General features: G+C 44.3%; 1 protein-coding gene and 1 long non-coding RNA gene across 2 annotated transcripts in view; both read right to left on the bottom strand.

Annotated features, from left to right (window-relative positions):
* Positions 1 to 22,646, bottom strand: part of TNFAIP8L3 (TNF alpha induced protein 8 like 3) — a 45,640-nt gene extending 22,994 nt beyond the window's left edge. The window contains exon 1 of the mRNA XM_048317284.1: positions 22,427 to 22,646. Coding sequence (XP_048173241.1) covers positions 22,427 to 22,631 — 205 coding nt within the window. The 5' untranslated portion in view covers positions 22,632 to 22,646. The remainder of the gene's footprint in view (positions 1 to 22,426) is intronic.
* Positions 9,171 to 19,343, bottom strand: LOC125332455. The gene is made up of 2 exons (XR_007206501.1): positions 17,718 to 19,343; positions 9,171 to 16,824 (listed from the first exon to the last, which is right to left on the bottom strand). It is a non-coding gene; the product is annotated as an uncharacterized LOC125332455 (long non-coding RNA).
* Positions 22,647 to 22,901: the final 255 nt, after the last annotated feature.

Consider the following 22,901-nt stretch of genomic DNA (forward strand, 5'->3'; position numbering starts at 1 on the left):
CTCCAGAGTACATAGGACCTGCCTTTATTGCTGGGATTGGAAGTTTGCCACTCTGAGATCTAATCAGAATTGTTTATTTTTTCCAGCACTCTGGAGTAGATAACAAGCTCGTTTGGGTATCTGGCATATTTATTTAGCTCTGTTACAGGTTCATCTACTCACCCATGACCGTTTACAAGATTTAAACAAAGGTTTCTCCTCGATTAGTGCTGGAAAATGAAACCAGCTTGTATAACTTGGAAAAATGATTTAAAATGATGGAAATTACTCTTGTGCAAGGCAGACAGAAATAGCCCAACACAAGTGCATTCTGCAGTTGCCAGTTGAAACAGCAGCCTATTTTGTGCTGTGCCTTTTTCTGATTCATTTCTAGGCTTGTTCTCCAAAAAGAATCTACAGTTACTGGGGCTGAACTGCTGCTTTCTGTCAAGTGGAAACTGAGTGGCTGTTCCATAGCCTTTTTCCAAAAGCTTCCTTTGAAAGCTGAAACACTGGAGCACAGAGCTCTGCCAGAGCCTGCCGCTGGGAATGCAGGAATGCAGTCCTTGCCCAGTGTCTGTAGGTCCTGCCAGCTCCTCCCTTTCTGCTGTGACAGTTCAGATGCTGCAGTAGTGGCTATCGCTGCCCATGCCACACACAGGAGTTTCAGCCAGAGAATTTGGGAAGCCAAATCCGTTTGTCACACGTCTGCATCTCCACTAGCCTTTCCAAGAGCATCCCAGAAACGATGTGCAGCAGTCCTGCAGGTAGAGCACACTCTCCTTCCCACAGAGCGGAATTACCCTGCCACGCTACCCCTCTGTTAAGGGATTGGCACTTACAGACCTGTCTGTGGTTTTCAATAAAGATTTCTTTGGGTTGGTTTCAGGAGCTCAAGTTTTCTGGGCACAGAAACACCACCTGTATTGGCGCTGCAACCATCTCTGCGTGGGAGACAATACAACAGCAGCTCGTGCTGAGAACATCTCCTGCTGACAGAATTCAGGCAGTGAGTGATGTGCCCTGGGTAGGGTTCCTGACCACGTGCAGAATACCCCTGCATTTCTTTTACCTTGCACAGCCAGTGCACTGGGACTGCTGGGGAATGTAGCCCTGAGGAGCAAGCCAGAAGAGAGATGGTCTGTGAGGCACCAGCCAAAGAGCACTCACAGGACTGTGGATGAGTTTGTCATTATCAAAGTTGAGCCACTCCAACTCATGGTTGGTTTCACTCACAGACTAATCCCATTATAACAATGTAAAGCCACTCTGCTAGGCCCAGGTAGGGCTGTCAGTCCCTCAAGTAACATCCCTCACAATCAAATGATGCTTTAGAGTTGGGAATTGGCAACAAAACTCACCATCCCATTGAATTACACACCTCGCTACATTTTCACAATGCCATTCAACGAGTAACCAAACACTAAAGTACTTATTTATGTACTTCAAACACAATAGCCTTAAACAGATTTCTGTGGAATGTCCACCGTGCTTCTGAAAACTATTCTCACAAGCCAGCAAGCTTCTGTGAAACTCTTACCAGCCATGATCAACCCTGGACAATCTTTCATGGCTAGAATTGAAGATTTTCTTAATACTGTATTATCTGGGGGCGATAGGATGTATAAAGAATCCCTGGAGAACTCTTCAGATTGCTTAAGACCAACACAAGCCTTCAGCAATATACATTCTTTAGGTCCTTATTGAAGTGTATCTTATGGGTATCCTTTTTACCCATATGAATTTCACAGTCTGAGCTGGGATCGACAGATGAAGGAGTGGGAGAAAGGGAAGTTTTATCCCACTTTCACCCCCACTTCTGCTCAGTTCATTCATTTCATTATGTGCTCCTGGCTGCACAGTGTATCCTCCTCTCCTGGGTCAGGCTGCATCCACCCTGCTTTAACCTCTTTCTGTCCCTGTGAGTTGTTCAGCTCATGTCCAAAATAGCGCTGGGCTGCTCCAGAAATGACCATAGCTTCTCCTCTGGGGCACAGCCAGCGTGGCCTCAGCCAAACTATCTATTTACAATACATCTCAAAAGCCCTCTGACATCTCAATCAGTAGTAAAATGAAATAAACATTGATTTCTTACAAGATATAAGAATCTTTCTACCGTGAGGGAGAGGAAGGAAAATAGAGGCTTTAGAGACAATCAGAGTAATAACTTTTGAATCCCAGTCTGGAAATAGCAACACACACAAAAATAGACATATTTTTCACATATAAAAATCTAAAATGTATTTTTCTACATTTTTATAATTTGAAAGCATATAATATAAAGCATATAATTCTCAAAGCATAACGAACACAAACATCTTTTTGTTTGCAGAGTGTGTCCTGCCTAATAAACCATGACACAAAGCATTTTGGCTCTTATAAATAGCTACTAAAATGAAGGCTGTCTAACAGAGCACAGATCGAGATGGTTATTAATGTTAACACTCAGCACCTAGATAGTCTGTCAGTCTCTGCTCAGTAACAACTGAGAAGTTCTTTGCACTTGTCTTAGAAATGTCTCTCCATAACATCCATACTTGGAAAAGAAATATGAAAGGATGCTGAAACAAATTATTCTTTCCCTCTCCAAGCAGAACTCAACAAAATTGGGTATTATCTAAAATTGTACAAAGAAAAAAAAATGCTTCCACTGCAATCAGTTCCTGAGGTATTTAAAATTCTCTTACTTGCCTTAGTTAAAAAACAGTATCACTGCTACCTCAAATTTGCTACGAAGAGAATGACAGATTTGTCCTGAGCTTCAAATATCAGGCACTTGTTCATTGTTCTTTCCTAATGAAAGACCAAATTTTCACTCCTGTTTGGAAATCAAATGACAAAATCGTTTGACTACAGCTGTGTACAACAAAGGCACTAATTAGAAACTTCCCTGGCAAATGACACAGCCAAGACTCTTTCTGTTCAAGATGTTTACCCCTGTTTGGGTAAATGAGAAATACAGAAGACAAGGATAATCAGCTATTTTTGTGTATCCTAAATGTTTTTAGTCCAAATAACTTGTACCTGGTTCTATTATTCTAATTTCCACGTAAAATTATAACTTCAAATCTTTTAGAAAATCCCAGTAGCATCTTTTACTCCCCACCTTCTCCTAAGCTGTAAACCTTGTCTGCTGTACATGTTATCCATGTCAGAAAACAAATCCCTCTGGTTTTAATTTATCCAATCACATCATCTTTGATTTTGTACCCATCAGATTTCACACTCAAGCTGAGAATTTTCATTAAGGTCTGCAGAAGGACAGATTTTGGGACCCAGCTAATCACGATTCCTTTATTCTACCCGTGTATTACAAACCACTCCAGCAAATGCAAACTTTCCAAAGCTTTTTACCATTTGAACATTTTGATTTAGAACGAATCCTCAGCTTGTCAGTTGTGTTGGTTTGTGCTTTTACACATAAACGGTATCTCTTTCTTCTCATGGTAGGGATCCCACTTCACACATCGGCTAATTAACTACAATTTACACTGAAGTAGGAATGATTGCTCGCTGTAATGCTGCTGTTTCTTAGCAACCATGAAAGATATGGTAAGGGATGTGAGACAGAGACCCAAATAACATCATTTCCAGATTGAGAACTTCCACCTAGACTAACCTACAAGTGGGACAGTAAATTAATTTCAAATTTCTATTTGCCTACTTCAGTGCTACGTCCCTTGCAGGCTCTTAACAGTGTGATTTTTACAGTCCATGATGGCACTCAAGCATTTAACTTCCCCAGAGCTGATGATACCTGCTAGCTACTCCAAAAAACTTTTAAGATTTAATTAGAAAAATATTTTCCTGCATTCTTCCCACGTAATGACTTATGTCTAGCAGTAATTCCTCGCTTGATGGGAGTTCTACCAAAGTAAAGCAGCAAGGTTAGGCCTTGCTTCAATGTTACACAATAAGCAAAAATCTATTTTATTAGTAGCAAATTGGTAATTATGTTTTTTCCTCATAATCCTAATAAGGTATTTTGAGCATTTCAATTGCCTTACTCTGATCTGAAGATAATTATTTTATATATTAACCAAATTTACATTGCAAGTAAAACAATTCTGTCAAAGCTTTTCAAAAATACTGACAGAATTAAAAAAAGTCTGACCACCAAAAGTCCAATTAAAAATCAAATTCCTTTAATAAGTGATGAATCTTTTTATGACTTGCTATGTAGTTCTACTCTGTGATTGCTACTTGCATTTGATGATGTCAATAGTGCAGATTTAATTTTTATTCTCGCAGAAATGGAAGATTGGTTTCTGTGATCCTATTTATATTCTGCTTTTGAACAGAGGAATGACTGAAGCAGGAAACCAAAAAGCAGACTTTGAAGTACCACAGTGAGGACAAAAATTGATGGCTCAAAATAAGATGAGCCATGCAGGCACATTTTGGGTTATACATCCGAGGCACGCAGAAGGCGCAGTCACGGCAGACACGGGTGCTAACAGCGCTCCTGGCAGCTGGGAAAGCTCCAGCTGGAAGGGACGGGCTCTCATGGGTCACCTGAGGGTCACAACCCCTCCCAGGACGCAAAACTTCAATGTCTGCACCTCACCTGGCACAGAGGGCAGAACAGGGCTGCCAGGAGGCGACGTGGGCATCTGGCAGCCTTTCTGCAGGGGCACCTTGCCAGCAGAGAGCCCTGGCCAAGCCCGTTGGTGCTGTGTCCCCATGGCACCAGGTGCTCCCCATCAGCAGAGCCAGGGCTGCACTGACCAGCTGCACCTGGCCTTGGATGGGAGGGCAGGGGAGGGGGCTATTCCTGCAGGGAAGGCGGGAGGGCACGGTGGGTGACGGAGGCTGGAGCGTGGGGCGCGCAGCTTGTGAGGTGAGTGTGCAGCTCCTGGCTGCTGCTGGTTCTTGGTCTTCCTGCTTGGGGCTGCTCGTTGTGAGAAGTTGCTCTGCTGGTATTACAATGTGCTCAGTTGTTGTCTGGGGCTTTGCTGCTGTGAGACATTGTGTGCTGGGCTGGAAGGAGCCCTGGTCCCACCTGGGGACTGTTCTGCACGCAGTACTTGGGGTCTGCAGGCAAAATCTCTGTGAGAGATGGTGGCTCTGTCACAGTGCCACCAGCTCTGCAGAGGGCAGGGGGTTTGGGGACCTTTTTTGTTGCTCTGGCAGCAGGCACAGATGCACCCCGGGGTTGTCTGCATGGTTGCTGTAGTTGTGTTTCATTATCTCATGGAACTGAGAATGGATCCAGCCATTTGTATAAGTTTTTCATTGTTTTTGTTGGAAGAACCTAAACCTAAAAATCTGACATTATAATTCTTAATTGTGCATCTATAATGGTGTCTGGCAGGGCATTTGGCAAAGTCCTGCATGAACCAAGGAGTCAACTCCACTTGCACTATGTGTGCTAACACCTCCACTAGCCTGTCTGACTTTGGGTTTAGAGGACAGCTCTTCACTCTGTGACCTTAGAAGTAAGGTTAGTTTGGCAACGTTTGGATTTTTGCTTGTTTAAGTTGTGTGGTTTTCTTTTCTGTTGTGTTTGGTTTTGGCTTTTTTTTTTTTGTTGTTGTTGGTTGGTTTGTTGCTTTTTTTAATGAAGAGATATTCATTAGTAGTCTGAAAGAATGAGAGGAAACTATTGGATTAATCAGTATAAATAAGTACACTCTCCATGCTCAAGAGGGGTTCACAGAAAGGGTATTTTCTTGTAGTGCAAGTTCATGTGGTCCTTGGGAATACTGTTCTATTATAACTTTAGCTGCTTTCTGTTGAGGTATTTTATTTTCATCTAAAAGAGCAATGACTGTGTAGTTTCTTTAATATTCAAATGAATATCATCAAGGCTTGATAAGTTTATTTCTGGCAGCAGCATAGCTGAACATGATGCTGATCACTTTGTTATGGTAGTCTTGTTCATGCATTGCACTTCAGTAACTTTGCTCTGCTGGGCTTTCCTTGCATAGCTCAGAGTGACTTTGTAGCTCCTTCCTTGAGAGGAAAATGACTTTCCCCCTTGTTTTCCCCTCTAGGCAATAAAACTTTAGAAAACTTCCCCCCCCCCCCCCCGCCCCTTTCAGTCTGTTTACATTTTTCCAGGGCAAAGTTAGAGCTCTATGAAAAAAGGACTAAGGCTAACTATAACTCATAGGTTCTAACATTCCTTTTTATTTCTGGTTAAAACTCAGATTCCTAAGGCAGATGGTCTGTTTAGTCTATCTTAAGTCGCCTTAGGAACAGTTCTACTTTAGTAAGACTTTTTTTCCTGCTATATATGGCTTTGTTATAACAAGATTAAAATAAAACCCCCCAGATGTTTGATGTATAAAATTACATTGTCCAGCTCGACGGAAAGTGTGTCTGCTCCTCAGCACTTGGAATTAATTTGTCTCCTGGCCTCACTGCACTGCTGAGCTGTAAATCAATGTAGAATCTGTCTGTAGGCTGGCAGTAGATGGTATATTTTTAATTAAAATCCACCTTCCTTTTTTTCCAGGTGTAATTTATACCCACAAAGTGCTTCTAGTAGGCATTAGTCAAGTTGCATCTACAACTATCTACAGGAGATATATTTTAGCATTAATTAGGAGGGGGAAGTTTGCCATTAGGTGTCAATGGTGGCTATAGGGTGTGGCAGTATAAATATTATTGACAGACTGCCAGGTGTAATCTGCTGATGATTTGGACTGGCTCTTTTTCTGCTTTCAAAGCCAGCTGGCACAGAAGGTGGCTGCACCTGGCTCCTGGAGGAACAGTGGCTTCCAGACAGGTGAGGCCGATCCCGAGTCTCCAGGGCAGTGCCTGCTGTAGCAATTAAGGATCAGCAGCACCCGAGGCAGTGCTGGGAGGAATCAGTCTGAGGTGAATCTGGGGAATGAGAATGGATTGTGAAACTGATCTGACAGCATGGGATACACACAAGTGGTGCACCTGATCTCATGGCATACTGCAACCTATGGGTTTTGGGCTTGCTGCAGATTGGAGGATAAGAATATTCAAGTGTGGTTTTTAAAGGTTTTTTTCAGCTGTCTTTATGAGTCTCTGCAACTGAACTGTCTGCATTTACACTTTGGAAAGCAATGTTTTTGTTAAAGGCCACCTGCAACTTGGTGATTAGGTAGCTGATCAGTGAACGAGGTGCAGCTGCAAAGGGCTGTTGGCTGATGTAAGGCTGGGGCAATCTACACAGGTATTAGCTGAAGGAATGACAGCCTCCAGAGAGATTGGAGGCTTTATCTAAAAGCTTATCAGTGTTAAAATGAGATGGAATTAAGGACTGAGTTTTAGCAAAGATTATTCTGTCTGTTCACATGGAAAATGAGTCAGGTTTGGCATAACAAATGGTTGTTTACATCGCCCAGCTAAGCTATGAATTGCTGTGCATTGCTTCAGTGCCATAGAAACCTGGGGTTGAAGGAAAAAAACTTCTTATCAATCATCTAATCCATTTCTTTCTCTGAGATAAGACTAGCAGGCTAGAAGAGATATCTGATCTGTTCCTAAAGACCAACATTCCTGCTCAGTGCTTACAACTCTGACAGAAAGATTTTCCTAATGCCAGGCTAAACCTCCCTGGCTGCAAATATGCTGAGTGCCTCTTGTGGTGTGTCCAGCAGCCATCGATCCCGGTGTGCATGAACAGGGTTCAGCATTCTTCCAGTATGTGTGTATTGTCGTGCCATGATTTCATTTCTAGATTAAATAAACTGATCTTGAGAAGTGAGAGAATGAAAATAACATTATCCACTACAGCTGTTTACTAGGAACTCTTCAACCTGTGTTTCTACAGGCAAGGTGACTGTCAGAGCTCTATTAATGAAAAGCTATGCTTTGGCTGGACCTGATTTTGGAGTTTGTTGTATTTCAGGCCAGGTTTCACCTGGCTTTGTAGAATTTGAGGGTTAGTGCCTGGTTACCAGACCTTGTCACCTTTGAACAGAATTCATTATTTCTTCCACTAAGGCATTGCCTGAGATGAAGCAGCATAGGGCAGATGGTTTTAAAGCACAAATTCACACCCTAGGAAGCCAGCTTCCTGCAGGGAAGTCTTAACAGACAGGACTGGAAAATGTCCATATTCCTTGGCCCGCACACAAGCGAGCTTGGCAGCAAGCAACCTCTTGAGAAGATTATTGTGTAGGTGGGTTATGTATGGGAAGTCCACACAAACTCTTTTATGTGCAAGAACTGAAACTTGGGCTATAAAGAAAGTAGTGGCCCTGCATGCTGTGGGAACACTTTCCCCTCTGGCTTACAGCAGGGTTCTGAGGGATGATGTGGTGTCACACCAAGGTGTGTGTATGAAGGTCACAGAGGAAAGCCCGTGTCCTATCACTTGGCCAGGATCTTTTTTTTTTTTTTTTTTTTTTTTTTTTTTTGTGCTTGGTCCCACCCTGCAAAGACTTGTATCAAAGAATATACCAGTGGTCATCAGCAGGTTAATTCTGCCAAACTCTTTCTGGTAAATTCTCTTTGGGTGAATGGCTTTCTTCATTTCAGTAAGAATATACTGAAGGGCAAAGCAGAACAAGTCAACACACGGTAACTTCAAATTGTGGGGTCTGTTTTGGTTCCAAATGTATTTTCACTGCCAGAAAGCTAAACAGTTGGAATCAGAAGCAAATGGAAAAACGGAGGACAAAAACATAAGTGTGTCCTCTTTAGCTCAATTGCTAAAAATGTGAATTTTCCACTTTTGCTGGTAACATCCCTTTGTCTGATGATATGCAGTAGCACTGCTGATTGAAAAAAATAATTACAGTCATCTGTTTAATGTGACAAAAAGTCAAGTCTGGTTAAGGTAAAGTAGTGAACAAACTTCATTCTTTTTCATAAAAAACTTCTGAAAGACCTTATTGAATGCATATGTATCTTTCACATTTAAGATGATGTGTGAACTGCAGAAGAGCAGATTTTTTCTCTGGTAGGGAAGTCCTCTCATAATATACCTATAAAAGTACCATCAGTGACCATGCTCTGCATCAATACTAGTATTTACATAAAACATCTCAGGGCTCTTACTGCACAAATGTAATGAAACATTCCTGACCTAAAAATAGTAAAGGTAAAAACAGACAAAGAAGGCTGGGAATGGGAGGAGAAATAGATACAACTGAAAAACTTGCTTAAGGCTGTCATTAAGATCCTGCTGTCAGCCCAGTCCTTTATCCATCAGGTTTTGAAAAGTTATCATATGGGAGGTTGCACAAAGAAATTAGCCCAGTATCTTTACAATGTCCTTACATTTCCAGTTTTATTTGCTTTGAAGTTCAGGAAGGTGTTACTTAACAGAAATCTGGAGTGGCAAAGTGTATTTTGAATGATTTGCAGATACCTTTTACAATGTACTGAATTGGTGGAAAAACTGTCAATATGGAGCTCCAGGTTTAATATAAATACAGTGTTATTGGTGCACAAACCTAACTGGGAGGTGACACAAAGAAAGGATTCCTGCCACTGTCACTTTTGGGGTTTTTTTTCTGTTGTTTTGGGGGTTTTTTTGTGTACATGCTGGGTTTTTTTTTAAATGATGGAAAAACTTATTTGGGTCTTTTCTTTCCATCTTTTTCCAAGTGAGCATGGGAAAACATGGCAAAGCTCCTTAAATACTGCTTTCTCTGTCACTCTGCACGTCTGTCCCTGAGTACTCTGTCAGAACAGCTCTGAATTATATAAACCCCAGATCAGCATTCCATCTGTTGAAATCTGACACATCCGTGCACATCCCAGTCTCCTTCCTAAACCCTTTCAGTGCAGCCATCTAGCATTTCCTCTGTGATGTCTGGTCTACCTCAGTAACTGTGCTCCTGCAGAATCAGTCCCCCTGCTTCCAATGGCTCAGCACTATCCCCAGATTAATTTTTATTTGCTACAGACAAGCTTCTGGTTTGCCCTTGTCATTGTGGAAGCTGTGTGTCTTTGAGCCCGAGCGGTAGTAACTTTAAATAACAATTTTGTGTGTATGCATTAGTATGAAATCTTTTTTGGTATATCTGCTAAAAAAAGAGGGAAGGAAAAAACCAAGTAAGAGCATCTAGTCCAATTTCTACCACAACCCAGGTCTGCTACCCTCGAGGTCTGAGAAGAAGTTGCAGAAGGTCAAGATGCAGGTTTCTCCCCCTTAGCAGCAGCACTGTGTGCAGGTCCCCTGAGGGATGCAGTTTCCTGGCCATGGTGCTCCCTGGGACAACTCTGGAGCACAGAGACTGCTTTATCCCCAAGAGGTCTGCAATGCCCTGCAGCATTCCTTCTGCCCCAGAGCTGTCATTCCACACCATACATCTCAAGAGTTGTGGAGTCCACGTTTTCCCCGGCTTATTCAGGTTGTGACATTTGTCAAAAAAAATTTTAAAACTCAGTGTTACCTACTGATGTGTGTGCACCTCCTGTTCATGGTAACAGGGAATGATGATCAGTAGAGTGCAAAATATGAGCCAACAGGATAAATGACTTCCACTCTGCACAACACTGCTCTCTGTACTTGCTGTTTCTGATGTTCTGTATATTCTTGTGAAGGAAATTGCTTTTTTATTGTCTTTCTGCCTCCCTGGGGATGGTGTTAACAAACCTACCGAAGTCTGTGACTTGAAAGTCTTTAGCTTTTCTTCTATATATAGCATTTCCTTACTTAGGGAAAATCATTTTTGTCCACTTTACACATGTATAAAAAAAGCTTAGTTGTATTCAATCATATGCTGTTTGTATAAAAAATGTTTTCAACTCAAAAAAATGCTAGACCAAGGCAAGCTTCAGACCAAATAAATTCAAGTAGATCTGTAAAACTTCTTCAGCAACAAAATTACTGTGAGCTTTATGATCTCATATGTATTTTTATACTTTATCATGGTAAAGAAACCACATTGCTTTAAAAGCAAGCTAAGTACTTATTTAAAGCTTTGTTTCCAATCTCTTTAATAGCATATGAGCAGAGTTTGTATTTTAGTCAATGATGAAGTGACTAAGCACAGGCCTTAACTGTCCCTAAAATGATCCCTATTAAGAAGTGTAACTACTGCTTTAATGCCTGTAAAAGAGAGAAGTGAGGTATTCCAGAACTGGTTGTTTAGCATAATGGCACGTGTGCTATCTGAATTCCACCAGAAAAGGCTATGAGGAAAAAGGATTTATGAATATAGAAAAGCTTCTTCAGTGACAAGTATATAATTATTTTTTAAACAACCTCTTGCAGTCTGCATGGGTTATTTGGTGTGTCTAGTCATGCTTTATTTCCGTGCTCAGAGGTATTTCACGTGCACCCTTCTGCTTGTCATTGACTGCAGTAACTTCAAGGAAATTAAATTCTGTTAGATGGAAATATGGAAAACATTGAATAATCTCTCCCCCACCATCACCCTGAATTCTCTTCCTACATGTCACTTGGCTCTTTTTTAATACCACCTGGCTGTTGCTAAGGCACGGCTTCCCCTGCGAAGCTCTGGAAGGTAAATACACAGAGCTCTGAGCAGTGCAGGAGCAGCTGCTACTCATCCTCCCTACACGGACAGGCAGGTGCAGGCACAGCTCTTGGGAACCTGAAAGCTGCACAGATATTCTGGCTGCAAAATCATGGGTGTGAGATTGTCCTGCTGCACTGTACCTGCAACTGGGGAAGGGCAGAGCTGTGCTCTCTCTGCCTGCTGTGCCCCCTCCTGTCCTGGCTGGTCACACACGAGGTGCTGCTGACCAAGGACACCTCAGGTGGGTCTGACAGAGTCTGTGATCCGCACAGATGTGCTGGGGTGGAAAATGGGGGCCGTTTCTGGGAACTCTGTTTCTCTTCCCCAGTGATGGAAGATGAAACCTGAGTGTCAGGGTGGCTGCTGACCCTCCAAAGGGCAGACCTGGCCCAATTTTAGTTTGATTCAGCTCAGGCAGGTCAGTAGCAGAGTGGAAAGGTGGATGTAGATGCTTCTGGTGAGTCTGTACGTACTTGGCAATTCCTGTGCTTCAGACCTTTCCCCAAAGCCTCCTTTTGTGCATTTCTGTGCTCTCATCTTTGCCTCATTGGCACAAGAAAACTGAGAGACATTCTTGTCCCAGGTGAACGCGAGTTTAGTTTACAGAAGCATCTTTTGCCTTCATTGCCTTTTCACAGCTGTTTAAAGCTTCTGATTGCTTTCTGGAGGCAACCTCTGTGAATTCTCTTCAAGTATATTCTAATGGAAGTATATTGTCACTTTTTAAGAAATATCTATTTGTAACCTTGGGTGAGGGAGATCTACGTGCTGTGGTTCAACACAACACTCTGCAAAATGGCAAGGCTCTGGTTTCCTTTATTCCTTGTAATTAAGCTTTGTCACTAGGAAACAGTGTCCTCCTCTGACCTCGTTTGATCGGTGACAGCCACAGACTGCTGTGTCTGGTGACAGATGCAATTCTCCCCTCGATCTGCTATTCAAGCCCAATAATTTGAACTTACAGGGGTGAGGATATACTGTTTCTTCAAGGAGTTGTTTGTTCAGGAATGCATTCTGGAAACAGCTGGGAAGCTCTTGTTATCTGTGAAGATGCTGTTGTGTTCTCACCTTCTGGCAAATATTGCATCTACCTGTTCCAGTATTTCAAAACCAAATTAACTTTCCTGATCCCACTTGCAAGCCCACTGCATTTTTTGCTTGTCAGAGGAGGCAGGTTATTTCCTGCTTCTAGAACCTTTAATTACAAAGACAAGTTGATATCTTACTTCCATCAATTTCCCCTTTCTTGAAATATAACCTGACAGTATTTACTCCCTTTTGTAGTGGTAGAAATCATAAACCCAAGAGCATTTGAGAAGAAATGAGTTAAGGAAGAAGAATCAGATCAATACTGGAAGAACTGAGGCTTGAGGAGAACAGCATATTGGCTGGGGCACAGAGAAATGAGAGATCAGTTAAATGCCAGAAAGATGTGGCTATCTGGAGAAGGAACACAAATTGTTAGCGTAAGATATGAGGACAGAAATGGAAACAGAGGATTTAAAAGTATTCTAGAGGTCAGAAGATGGAGAATACAGCCAAAATCTTGGCACCTGCCTTCCTGCAAGGGCCTCAGCCTCTTTGGTGGCACGGCCAGTCAAAGCGAGGGTGCCAGGAGACTTCAGACCTTCCGTGCCCTCTGCACGTGCCTTGCCTCAAAGCAGGAGGAGTTTCTGTGTGTGCTCCCAGGGCACAGTGACACTGCTCCTGATGGAGTGGAAACATCCATTTATTCCAGCCCAAGTATGTGGCAACCTCACCCTGAAAGTGGCTATTTTCTGCCTCTTCCTAACTAGGCTTTCAAACACCTAGCACAGAGTAAAACCAATGAGTTCAAGAGATGGTTGTGCAGAAGTGAACGATACCAACTAGTTAAGAGCCCTAGCTCACAGTTTGGCTTCAAAACTGGAGGAGATCTCCTGGTCTGGAGGATAAACAGATGCCAGCTGATTAACAGCTAAGTATTGGGACTGCTCTAAGCCCTCCGGCATCCGATTTAATCCAAACGATGAAGGTAAATCATGGAACTGTGGAAAACACTGGTACTCATCTGTCCTTAAGACAATTTGTTCTTGGCTTTCCATCAGTTCTGTGTGATTTCTGTAAGGGGAAGTGTTCTGCAGAGAAATGCCAGTGGTGACTGTTCTGGATGAGTGTACAGGTCCGGGGGTTTTCGGTGGTTGTTTTCTTTTCTTGTTGTTGCTTTTGCGTTCGGTTGTGGGTTTGTTCTGTTTTGGGGGAGAGGAGTGGACAGGACTGCAGGCAAGAGTAAACTCCTGGCTATATCTGCCCTGAGGATGCAAAGTGTTACATCCTTCCTTCTTATGCAGGATAATCTGATACTGACCTTTAAGAACTGGTATAGAAATAGACTCTTAAAAACAACTGCAGGCAAGAGAGAAGCCAGAGAAACCTCAGCTGAGGCCAGGCTAGATTTACACAATAGAAGCTAGTTTCTGACACCAGTGAGGTTTAATCACTGAACAGAAACTTCCTCTCTTAGTTACACAGACCCTGGGATATTTAAAGGGCACCAGTTAGTCCCAGTGGGTAAGAAGGGGACACACTGGCACTGTACAAAGTTTGTGCAAGCGGTCTTTACACGTACTTAGGTTTGAACTTTTTATCCCATTCTTAAACCTGTAATTCCAGTCAATATTCTTCCTCACCAGTTCTTTATCACTTTCTAATGAATCCAGTAGCTGTGCATCATAATGACTGTACTGATTACTTTTGTATCTACTAGTAAACACTTCTCCTAAGAGTGGAGATGATTAATAATGTATAAAAATAGTGAGGCACCAACTATAACTTGCTTTGAAGTGAACATGAAGGTCACTCTTGATACCTTCAGCCCACTTCCTTCTCACTTCTGGGAGTTAGAGGGAAGCGATGCACAAAAACACAAAGCTAAAATTAAATGCAAGTAAACAAAAGCTACAGACGTTCACCTGGCCTAACACAATATGGCACAGAGCTTTTGGTGGAAAAATCATCTGAAAGATGGTTATCTTAATTTAAAGAAATAAAAATACCCCTGACTTTGAAAACTTGTATTTGTTTGATCTGCATCTGTCAGTGATTTGACCATGTGAACTATATGCTCTAACAGTAAATGGAAAACTATTTGGAAAGAAAACACTAACACAATAACAGTGTTAATACATTTCTCCAACGAGAAAGAAAGACATAATTTAGTTTTTCCTGCAACACAAACTGCATGGATAAACAAAGTTAATGCCAGAAATGAGATGGTGATAAGTGAAGTATTCTGCTAATTTTTACTACTGGTGTTTCAGAAGATTGCCTTTCATATTAAACTAGCACTAGTAAGAAGACCTAGGAGAATGTCTCCATGGTGAAGGGTTTGTTTCATATCACACAGGGCATAATCTTCCTGCTCTATTTTGTGTTGTTCTATCAACAGATGGCCAAAATCTACACCCATACAGAGGGACTGGTCAGTCTGCTCCTCTGCAGGAAGGCTGAACAGAGCCAACTGCTAAAACCTGACATAAACCAGCATCTGTACCAAGGAGGGATTAGTGACCACTGGAAAAGAAATCAAAGTGACTCTTGCTCTTTCTCAGCCTTTTTTGTTAAAGATGTTTGCCTTAAAGAGCAGAAAAACTCACTGGCTACCAGCCAGGGTCTGAGCTCAGCTTGGCTCCTCAAGATGATGTCTGAGGCTTGGGTATAAAATTGTAGTTATTGCAGCAAGTTAGTCTCAGCCTCCCAGAAGTCTTCTCCAGCTGCACTTGTCAGCCTATGAAATGACCTCCCACTATGTAATGGGCAGAGAGATTTCTGCAGGCAAACAGCAAATAACACACTTCTAATTGGGCAAGGCTCCAAAGCCAGGTCTCAGCCCAGGGAAGCTGCCCTGAGCAGGGTCTCCAAGCAGTCCAACAGCCTGGACAGCCTTGAGCAGGGCACCAGAAGCCACAGTGACAGTGAAGAACCTCTGCACCCTGCTCTGCCCACAGGGTCTGCCTGCAGATAAACCAGGACAGAACCTGTTGTCTGTGCATTGTGCTGCCATCTGGATACAGGCTGAATTCTTTCCCACACTCCAAATGTTGTTTAATTCATACTGGCCACTGCCATCCCCTGTCTCATGCCAGGACCTTCAGTGGGAGGCTATCTGGCATGGGCTGAAGCAGTGCCAGGAAGGGTATTAATAGATAAACAGTTCAGAGGATTGTGTACCACTGCTCGGGCTGGCAGCCAGCTCCTGCTTAGTTTACCAGATAAAACAGCGAGGTCTCTTCCAAAGTTACAGGGTTCTCCTGCCTTCCTGGGAGGGCCTGTCACCCTCAGGCTGATGCTGTGGGTAGAATGCAAGTACCAAAGGCTTCTCAGACATGCCAGGTCTTCAGGAAAACTTTCTCACCTGTCTGGCTTACTGTTGTCCTTTTGGCCTGGGATTTACAGCTTGATTGCTCTGTTACCAGCAAAATAAGGTGACTTATTCTTCCCACCATGACGTTTTAGTCTTTGCTGCAGAGGAGATGAAAGGCTAAAAGATTTATTTCTTCAAAGGGGAAGTGTGATTTTTTTTTTTTTTTTTTTTTTTTTTTTTTTTTTTTTTTTTTTTTTTTTTTGAGGCAGTGCACCCATTGCCTTGTACAGGTCATTCACAAAATATCACATTAAATAGAACTCAGTCCCATCCCAGACCCTTAGCAAGGCAGACAGGAATGGCCAATAATTGCTGTGGGGCAGAAATTACTTCCTATTCCTACTTATGAACTTAATCTACCATCATAAATTCCTTGTCCATATCCACATATTAGGAAAAGCAGAGGCTCTTTGCACACTGACTGCTGGCAGTGTCAAAATTTCAGGTTGGGGAGCAGCTTGGTCATGATCTTGCACAAGCAGGTGAGCTTGGGCTTCCATCCAGTGCTTCAAGAAGTTCGTATTTCCACTTGATTTTAAGAACAGAAGCCTGAGCAAATGGACTTGTTCAACTAAGTTATTTATTATTTGTCCAAGGGGTCTAGTCAACTTGATGGAAGTGGGATTATTTATGGTCTTTACTATGATCACAGTGTGATTAGAAATTTTCCCTTTCAAAGTTTTTACTTTTTTTTTTTTTTCCTTCCTTCCTGCTGGACAAGACTCTCTAAGTGACAGCCACTGTGCTAATGAAGGGTCTGTATGTAAACCAGCAGCCCAGGTGTTTCCTGGAGGGAACACTAAAGAAAAAATTCACCCAACCAGGCTCTTGGCTCACATCCTTGCTGCTGCCTGCTCATCCCAAAGCATCTCTTGGCAGAGACCTGGACGTGTGCTTGCCTCAGTCTGCAGTGTGATCCAGAAAGCCCTGGAACAGCTTGGTGCACGGGGTCCCATGGCATGTTAGTTCATGTCTGTTGTCTATCCATCTTTTTTTCAGTTAGCTTTGTTTTTCCTTTGGTTTCTGGCAAAAAGGGGAAGGGAGAGCCCTTTGTCAGACGGTTGCTAGAAAGAACTTCATAAAAATGTTTTGCTTTTTAAGTTTTTTTTTTCTCGTTTTCATACCTAGAATGTTATCTACCACTTCTTCTGGCCTGTCTGAAGGCTAATAAGTATTATTGTATATCTGATTTGGAACTTTCTATGTAGAATCAAAATAAGGCTTTGATAAACCAAACCCTTCCTTGTTCACACAAGTATTCCTTAGGGCAAAGTATACCTTTTATTGTGATAAATATTTTTCAAATGGCTGGTGTGATACTGCAAAACTTTAAACAATGCCTGCTTGCACTATGTATCACATAAGCACGTTACTGATGCCTCAAATAATAATTGTTAAATATCTTCATTACACTTTCAAATTCATTTTGTATTTACAAGAATATACTAGCTCTTGAATGGTATTTAACTCTGTAAAACAGTGATTAAAATATGTAACAGGCTTCAAAGATTAACATCACAAAACTACAGGCAGTTCACATAGCATGATAAATAATCTGCAGAAAAAATTACTTGCTAAGCATTGCAAATCAAATAATATTACAGCTCTAGAAAAATTACTCATGTCTGCAGAGGTTGATTTACACCAGTAAATAATGTTTTTTACTGAGTATATATTGTCTGGGGTAGAGCTCAGATAATTTTAAATGCTTTAACATTTTTGAGCTAAGAGTTCCAGGGTCAGTCTTGGCTCTGTTGAAGATGTACTGAAGTCATGATCAGGCTCCCACTGCACTTATGGATACAAGCCTGGTGATAAGGTTGTCTTCATTTTGTTATCCTTGCCACCATACAGAGTTGTAGGCTTCACACTGTCCAATTCTTAAAAAACCCCCCAGAAAACAAAACCTCTCTCACCAGAGTAGAGCTCTGCTTGGAGTACAAGCTGCTCTCTTTCCTAGGCCCAATGTCTTCTGACTTCTGTGGAAGGAAACCCAGAGAAGGGACCAGCAACAGTTTGTTGTCCACAGTATGTCAAACTTCATGAGGATAATCTGTATTGTTTCAAAGACCATACAGGCAGTTTAGCCTCTGGTTATCACATGTTTCTAGCGTAACATAATGGTTCCATTAAAACAAACATGAAAATCCATGTTGTGACTCAGTGGCTTGTACAAAGGCTTAAATCAGTATCACATAAAAGCTGTATGGCCAAATTCCTGCCTGTTTCAGCCAGGGAACCTGGGACAAGGCACACCAAATGAAGGTCTGACACCTTTTTTCTCCTACCTGCAGAATTTCCAAACCCACTGCAAAATCATTTCTGTTGGTGATGACCCGAATTTTGTGAACTGTTACTCTGAAAGATGACATGGAGGATGATTCTTTCATGTGGCAGGATGACTATGAAAGAGCTGAGGAAAAGGAGACCATTACTCCATTGAAAAGGGCTTTTTGAAAACCCAACCTCTCAATAGGTGGACATTAAAAAATGAGAACAAAGTTCTATTTTAAGATTACCTGTTCAGTTCTCAAAAGCTCTTCTGTAGGACAAGAAAAAGAATGTGACTAGTCACCTCTACAGTAAAACCAGAAATTTCACTAGCTAGTAAGCATGTAACTTTTCTTCTTTTGCACCCCAATATGTAATTTTTTTCAGAATCACAAGGACTTGTTTAATGTTCTTAATAGGAGTCTGTCTCATGAGTAACCTTTTTTGAAAACCAAAGCTTTTTGACCCTATAGGCAACTCAAGTGCAAAGCAGTAATAGATGGGTGTGGGAGATGTGTGGGAGCCAAGGCTGTAGAGCTGAATGTTCTTAGAGGTGTGGTGCTTTTTGCTGTTTGTTTGCTTTAAAGTACAGCTAACATCTTGCACTGCTCACACATAAGGAGCTTTTTGTTTGCACCAAAGGAATATGGAGATGCTATTGTGACAACAAGTTCGGAATAAATACAGAGAAAACCTTTCTGCCTCCTTTGAGACTCAAGTTTCAAGTGGGCTATTAAAGGAAATGAGGCTGCTGGGATCTTGGAGCAAGATTCCAGCTAGTTTTTGGAAGCCACGTGTGTATGGCAGATGGTGGGGGTGCACTAGGTGTGCTCCTGCACACCCATGAGAGTCCCAGGCATGGCAGGGGTGCTGCTCCACTGGGACAGAGCAAAAGGCTGGGGAGACTATTGCCCGAGTAGTGCAAACCCTGAAATGGGCTGTGCTTTAAACATCTGGCTTGCATCAGCATCGTGGAGCCCTGGAGGAAAAGCAAACTGCATCACACTGGGCTGGAACAATCGGACAGCCCAAGCAGTGGGCAGTGGCCACAGGGAGTTTGAACCGTGCCAGCTGAAGCCCTGAGAAGTGTGAGGACTGGTAATGAGGCGAGCAAGCGAAACATTCGGGCTGCTGTCACTTTCAGTGCAAAATTCTAGCTGTTCTAAAATCAGTGGCCAACAAAATCAAACCATTTCCAGGACTTCATCCCAAATTCTCCAAGACACTGTGCCTGCCTTGCGAGCTGTGAGCATGGCCCTGGTCACTGGGATGTGTGGGCTGTGAATAAGGTGGTGACTGAATCCCACACTGCAGCCCCTCAGCTGCTGTGCCTGCAGCAGTGACTGACAGCCTGACTACTGAACACCCACGTACAGAGAGAGGCTGCACTGTACATATGGCAGAGTACAGAAAAAAAGACCAAAGGAAATCTTGCAAAAAAATCTATTTTTCAGATGAGGATGGGGGATACAAACAACAAGTAATTCTTTAGTGCAGAAAAAAAAGATTGCAACTGGTCAAGAAAAAATGTCCACATTTTCTCTCTATTCCAGTTTTATTCTACTGCATAGGCATTTGCCATGTATGGCCAAAATATCAGATTTTTCTTCTCTTAAATTGTACAAAGAAGGAATAGAAAAGAGGAGGGGAGACTGATGAACATCAACTCTTGGCAGCTAGCAAGTGATGACATGAAAAGCACTTATGGCAATCACTAAGCATGGTTATTTTTAATTTATTTAAAAGAAAATCCTATTCAGAACAGGAGTAAGTTGTTGGCAGGAGCTCTGTTATATTAATTTGTCTATAAATGTAATGTTTGTAACTTGCTCTTCATGCATGGCTTGGAAGATTTGTTTGGATGAAAAATTATAGCTGTTGGTGGTCTTTGCAAGTAAGCTCAGCCTAACAGAGCTCTGAGAATATAAGGAGCTCTGTGACCTCTTGCTGGTCTTCTTTAATTCTCTAGATCTCAAGTAAGAAAATACAAAGCAAGATATCAAGAGTAGACACTCCTAGCCTTTAAAACTGATTTAGATGTAAGATTATGCTATAAAATGTTCTGCTGGGAGACTAGACAAGATAAAACACATATTTATCTTATGACTTCCTACTGTTGTTTATCACTGCTGTATTAATAGGACAGGTGAACTATTCCACAAAACATATGTTGCTTTTCTGCCTTTGTAGTTAGAACATTGTTTGATGTTCAGATCTTTCTTTCTGGGGATGCAGGACGCTGTGAGCTGGGATGAAGCACATGTCCAAACTGGACTGGTCACGGTGAAAAGATTTTTCTCAAAGATCTAATAACATAACATGGCAACTTTCTATTTGGATTTAGTACGATCACTAGGACTACTTCAGGCTTCATTCCAATTGCACTTACTTACATCTGATGCCAGTTAAATGGCTTCAGAGAAAGATGTCTATGACTTCCACCATGGGAAGCTGGAGGTCAAAACAGGTCCCTTCTGCACCTGGTGTCAGTGACAGCCCAGCATCTGTTGTGTGCCAGCCGTGTGTGACATCCCTGCAGCCCCCTCCTCTGTGTCTGTGTGTGACACCCCTGCAGCCCCCTCCTCTGTGTTTGTGTGACACCCCTGCAGCCCCCTCCTCTGTGTCTGTGTGTGTGTGTGACACCCCTGCAGCCCCCTCCTCTGTGTTTGTGTCTGTGTGACACCCCTGCAGCCCACTCCTCTGTGTTTGTGTGTGTGTGACACCCCTGCAGCCCTCTCCTCTGTGTTTGTGTGTGTGTGACACCCCTGCAGCCCCCTCCTCTGTGTTTGTGTCTGTGTGACACCCCTGCAGCCCCCTCCTCTGTGTTTGTGTGACACCCCTGCAGCCCTCTCCTCTGTGTGTGTGTGTGTGTGTGACACCCCTGCAGCCCCCTCCTCTGTTTGTGTGTGTGTGTGTGTGTGTGACACCCCTGCAGCCCCCTCCTCTGTTTGTGTGTGTGTGTGTGTGTGTGACATCCCTGCAGCCCCCTCCTCTGTGTCTGTGTGTGTGTGACACCCCTGCAGCCCCCTCCTCTGTGTGTGTGTGTGACACCCCTGCAGCCCCCTCCTCTGTGTTTGTGTCTGTGTGTGTGACATCCCTGCAGCCCCCTCCTCTGTGTCTGTGTGTGTGTGACACCCCTGCAGCCTGCTCCTCTGTGTTTGTGTGTGTGTGTGTGACACCCCTACAGCCCCCTCCTCTGTGTCTGTGTGACACCCCTGCAGCCTGCTCCTCTGTGTTTGTGTGTCTGTGTGTGTGTGACACCCCTGCTGCCCCCTCCTCTGTGTGTGTGTGACACCCCTGCAGCCTGCTCCTGTGTCTGTGTGTGCGACACCCCTGCAGCCCAGCCCTGTCTCTGTGTGTGTGTGTGTGATACCCCTACAGCCCCCTCCTCTGTGTGTGTGTGACACTCCTGCAGCCCTCTCCTCTGTGTTTGTGTGTCTGTGTGTGTGTGTGTGATACCCCTACAGCCTGCTCCTCTGTGTTTGTGTGTGTGTGTGAGACATCCCTGCAGCCCTCTCCTCTGTGTTTGTGTGTGTGTGTGACACCCCTCCAGCCCAGCCCTGTGTGTGTGTGTGTGTGTGTGTGTGTGTGTGTGTGACACCACCGCTGACCCAAGGGTCGGACAGCCGGAGGTGTAGCCGTGAGGTGACAGCGCATCTCTGGCCCACGTGCTGTGCTGGTAGAGCAAACCTACCGCTGTGTGTTTCACACAAGTTTGTCGTCCCCGTTTTTACCATGTGTGCAGGAGGCTCTTTGACTACGGCACATCAACCATCATTTGTTTCGCATAAGACACAAGAACGTGAAGGTTTGGAAAGGGCAGGAGAGAGTCTTTTTTTTTTTTTTTTTCCCCTTTTTCTTCTCTCTCATCTAAGAACTATGTGGGTTGCAGCAACCAGACAGCATGGTTCTTGGTGACAAGTTAAGACTTGAAAACAAAAGCCCAGCGTGCCCGCCCCGGAGGGAGGTCTGTCCTTCTGTACGTGCGCCAGGCGCGGTGGTCCTGGAGCGACAGCGGAATAGCCATGACCGAACCCCCGAAAACTTTGCAGCCTCTGGATATAAAGCAGCAGCTTGCGCCAGCACCGCGACTGAAGCAGCTGTCACGTCCCAGCCCTTGAGGGCAGCTCTCCCGCACCCCGGGCAGCGGCGGAGCGGGGCCGCACCCCCGGCCCGCGGGTTCCGTCCCCGAGAGCCGCCGGAGGAGCGGCCGGGCCGGTGCCCGCCGTGTGCGGGGCCGCGGGAGCGGGGCTGGCGCTGCCCTGGGCCTCGCAGCGCTGCCCGCAGCTGCCTCGCAGCCACGGGGACCCGACCCCGCACCCGACCCCGCGCCCGCCGCGCAGCCCCCGCTGACCTGCGGGCGAGACCAGCTCGCCTTCGCTGAGCTCCGCGGAGTCCGAGTCCATGCTGCAGGCACCGGCGGGGCCGGGGGGCAGCTCGGGCCGCCGCTGGCAGGAGGAGTGCCCGGAGCGGCGGAGCGCAGCCCGCTGCCTTCTCCTGCGCTCGCAGCCGGGCGCTGGGTCCGCGCCACCACATGCGGCCACCTCGCCGAGTGCCATTGGCTGCGGGCGGAGCGGGGCCGGGCGGGCGCGCCGAGGGCGGAGGCAGCGGGGGCGCGGCGGGGAGCGGCTCCTGCCCCGCGCTCTTACGCGAGTTGCGCTGCCCGGCCCCCGCCGCCCCGCACGGCTCGGGGCCGCTGCCGGGGAGCGGCTGCTGAGCGCAGAAATAGCGAAATGACAGTCCTGCACGCTGCCATCGCATCTCCCGTCTGGCTTTTCCATCACTCTTCTCGTGGGCATCTCCCTCGAGCTTCAGTTGCCTTGTCTCTT

This window comes from Corvus hawaiiensis, chromosome 13 (genome assembly GCF_020740725.1).
Source record: "Corvus hawaiiensis isolate bCorHaw1 chromosome 13, bCorHaw1.pri.cur, whole genome shotgun sequence".
Lineage (NCBI taxonomy): Eukaryota > Metazoa > Chordata > Aves > Passeriformes > Corvidae > Corvus > Corvus hawaiiensis.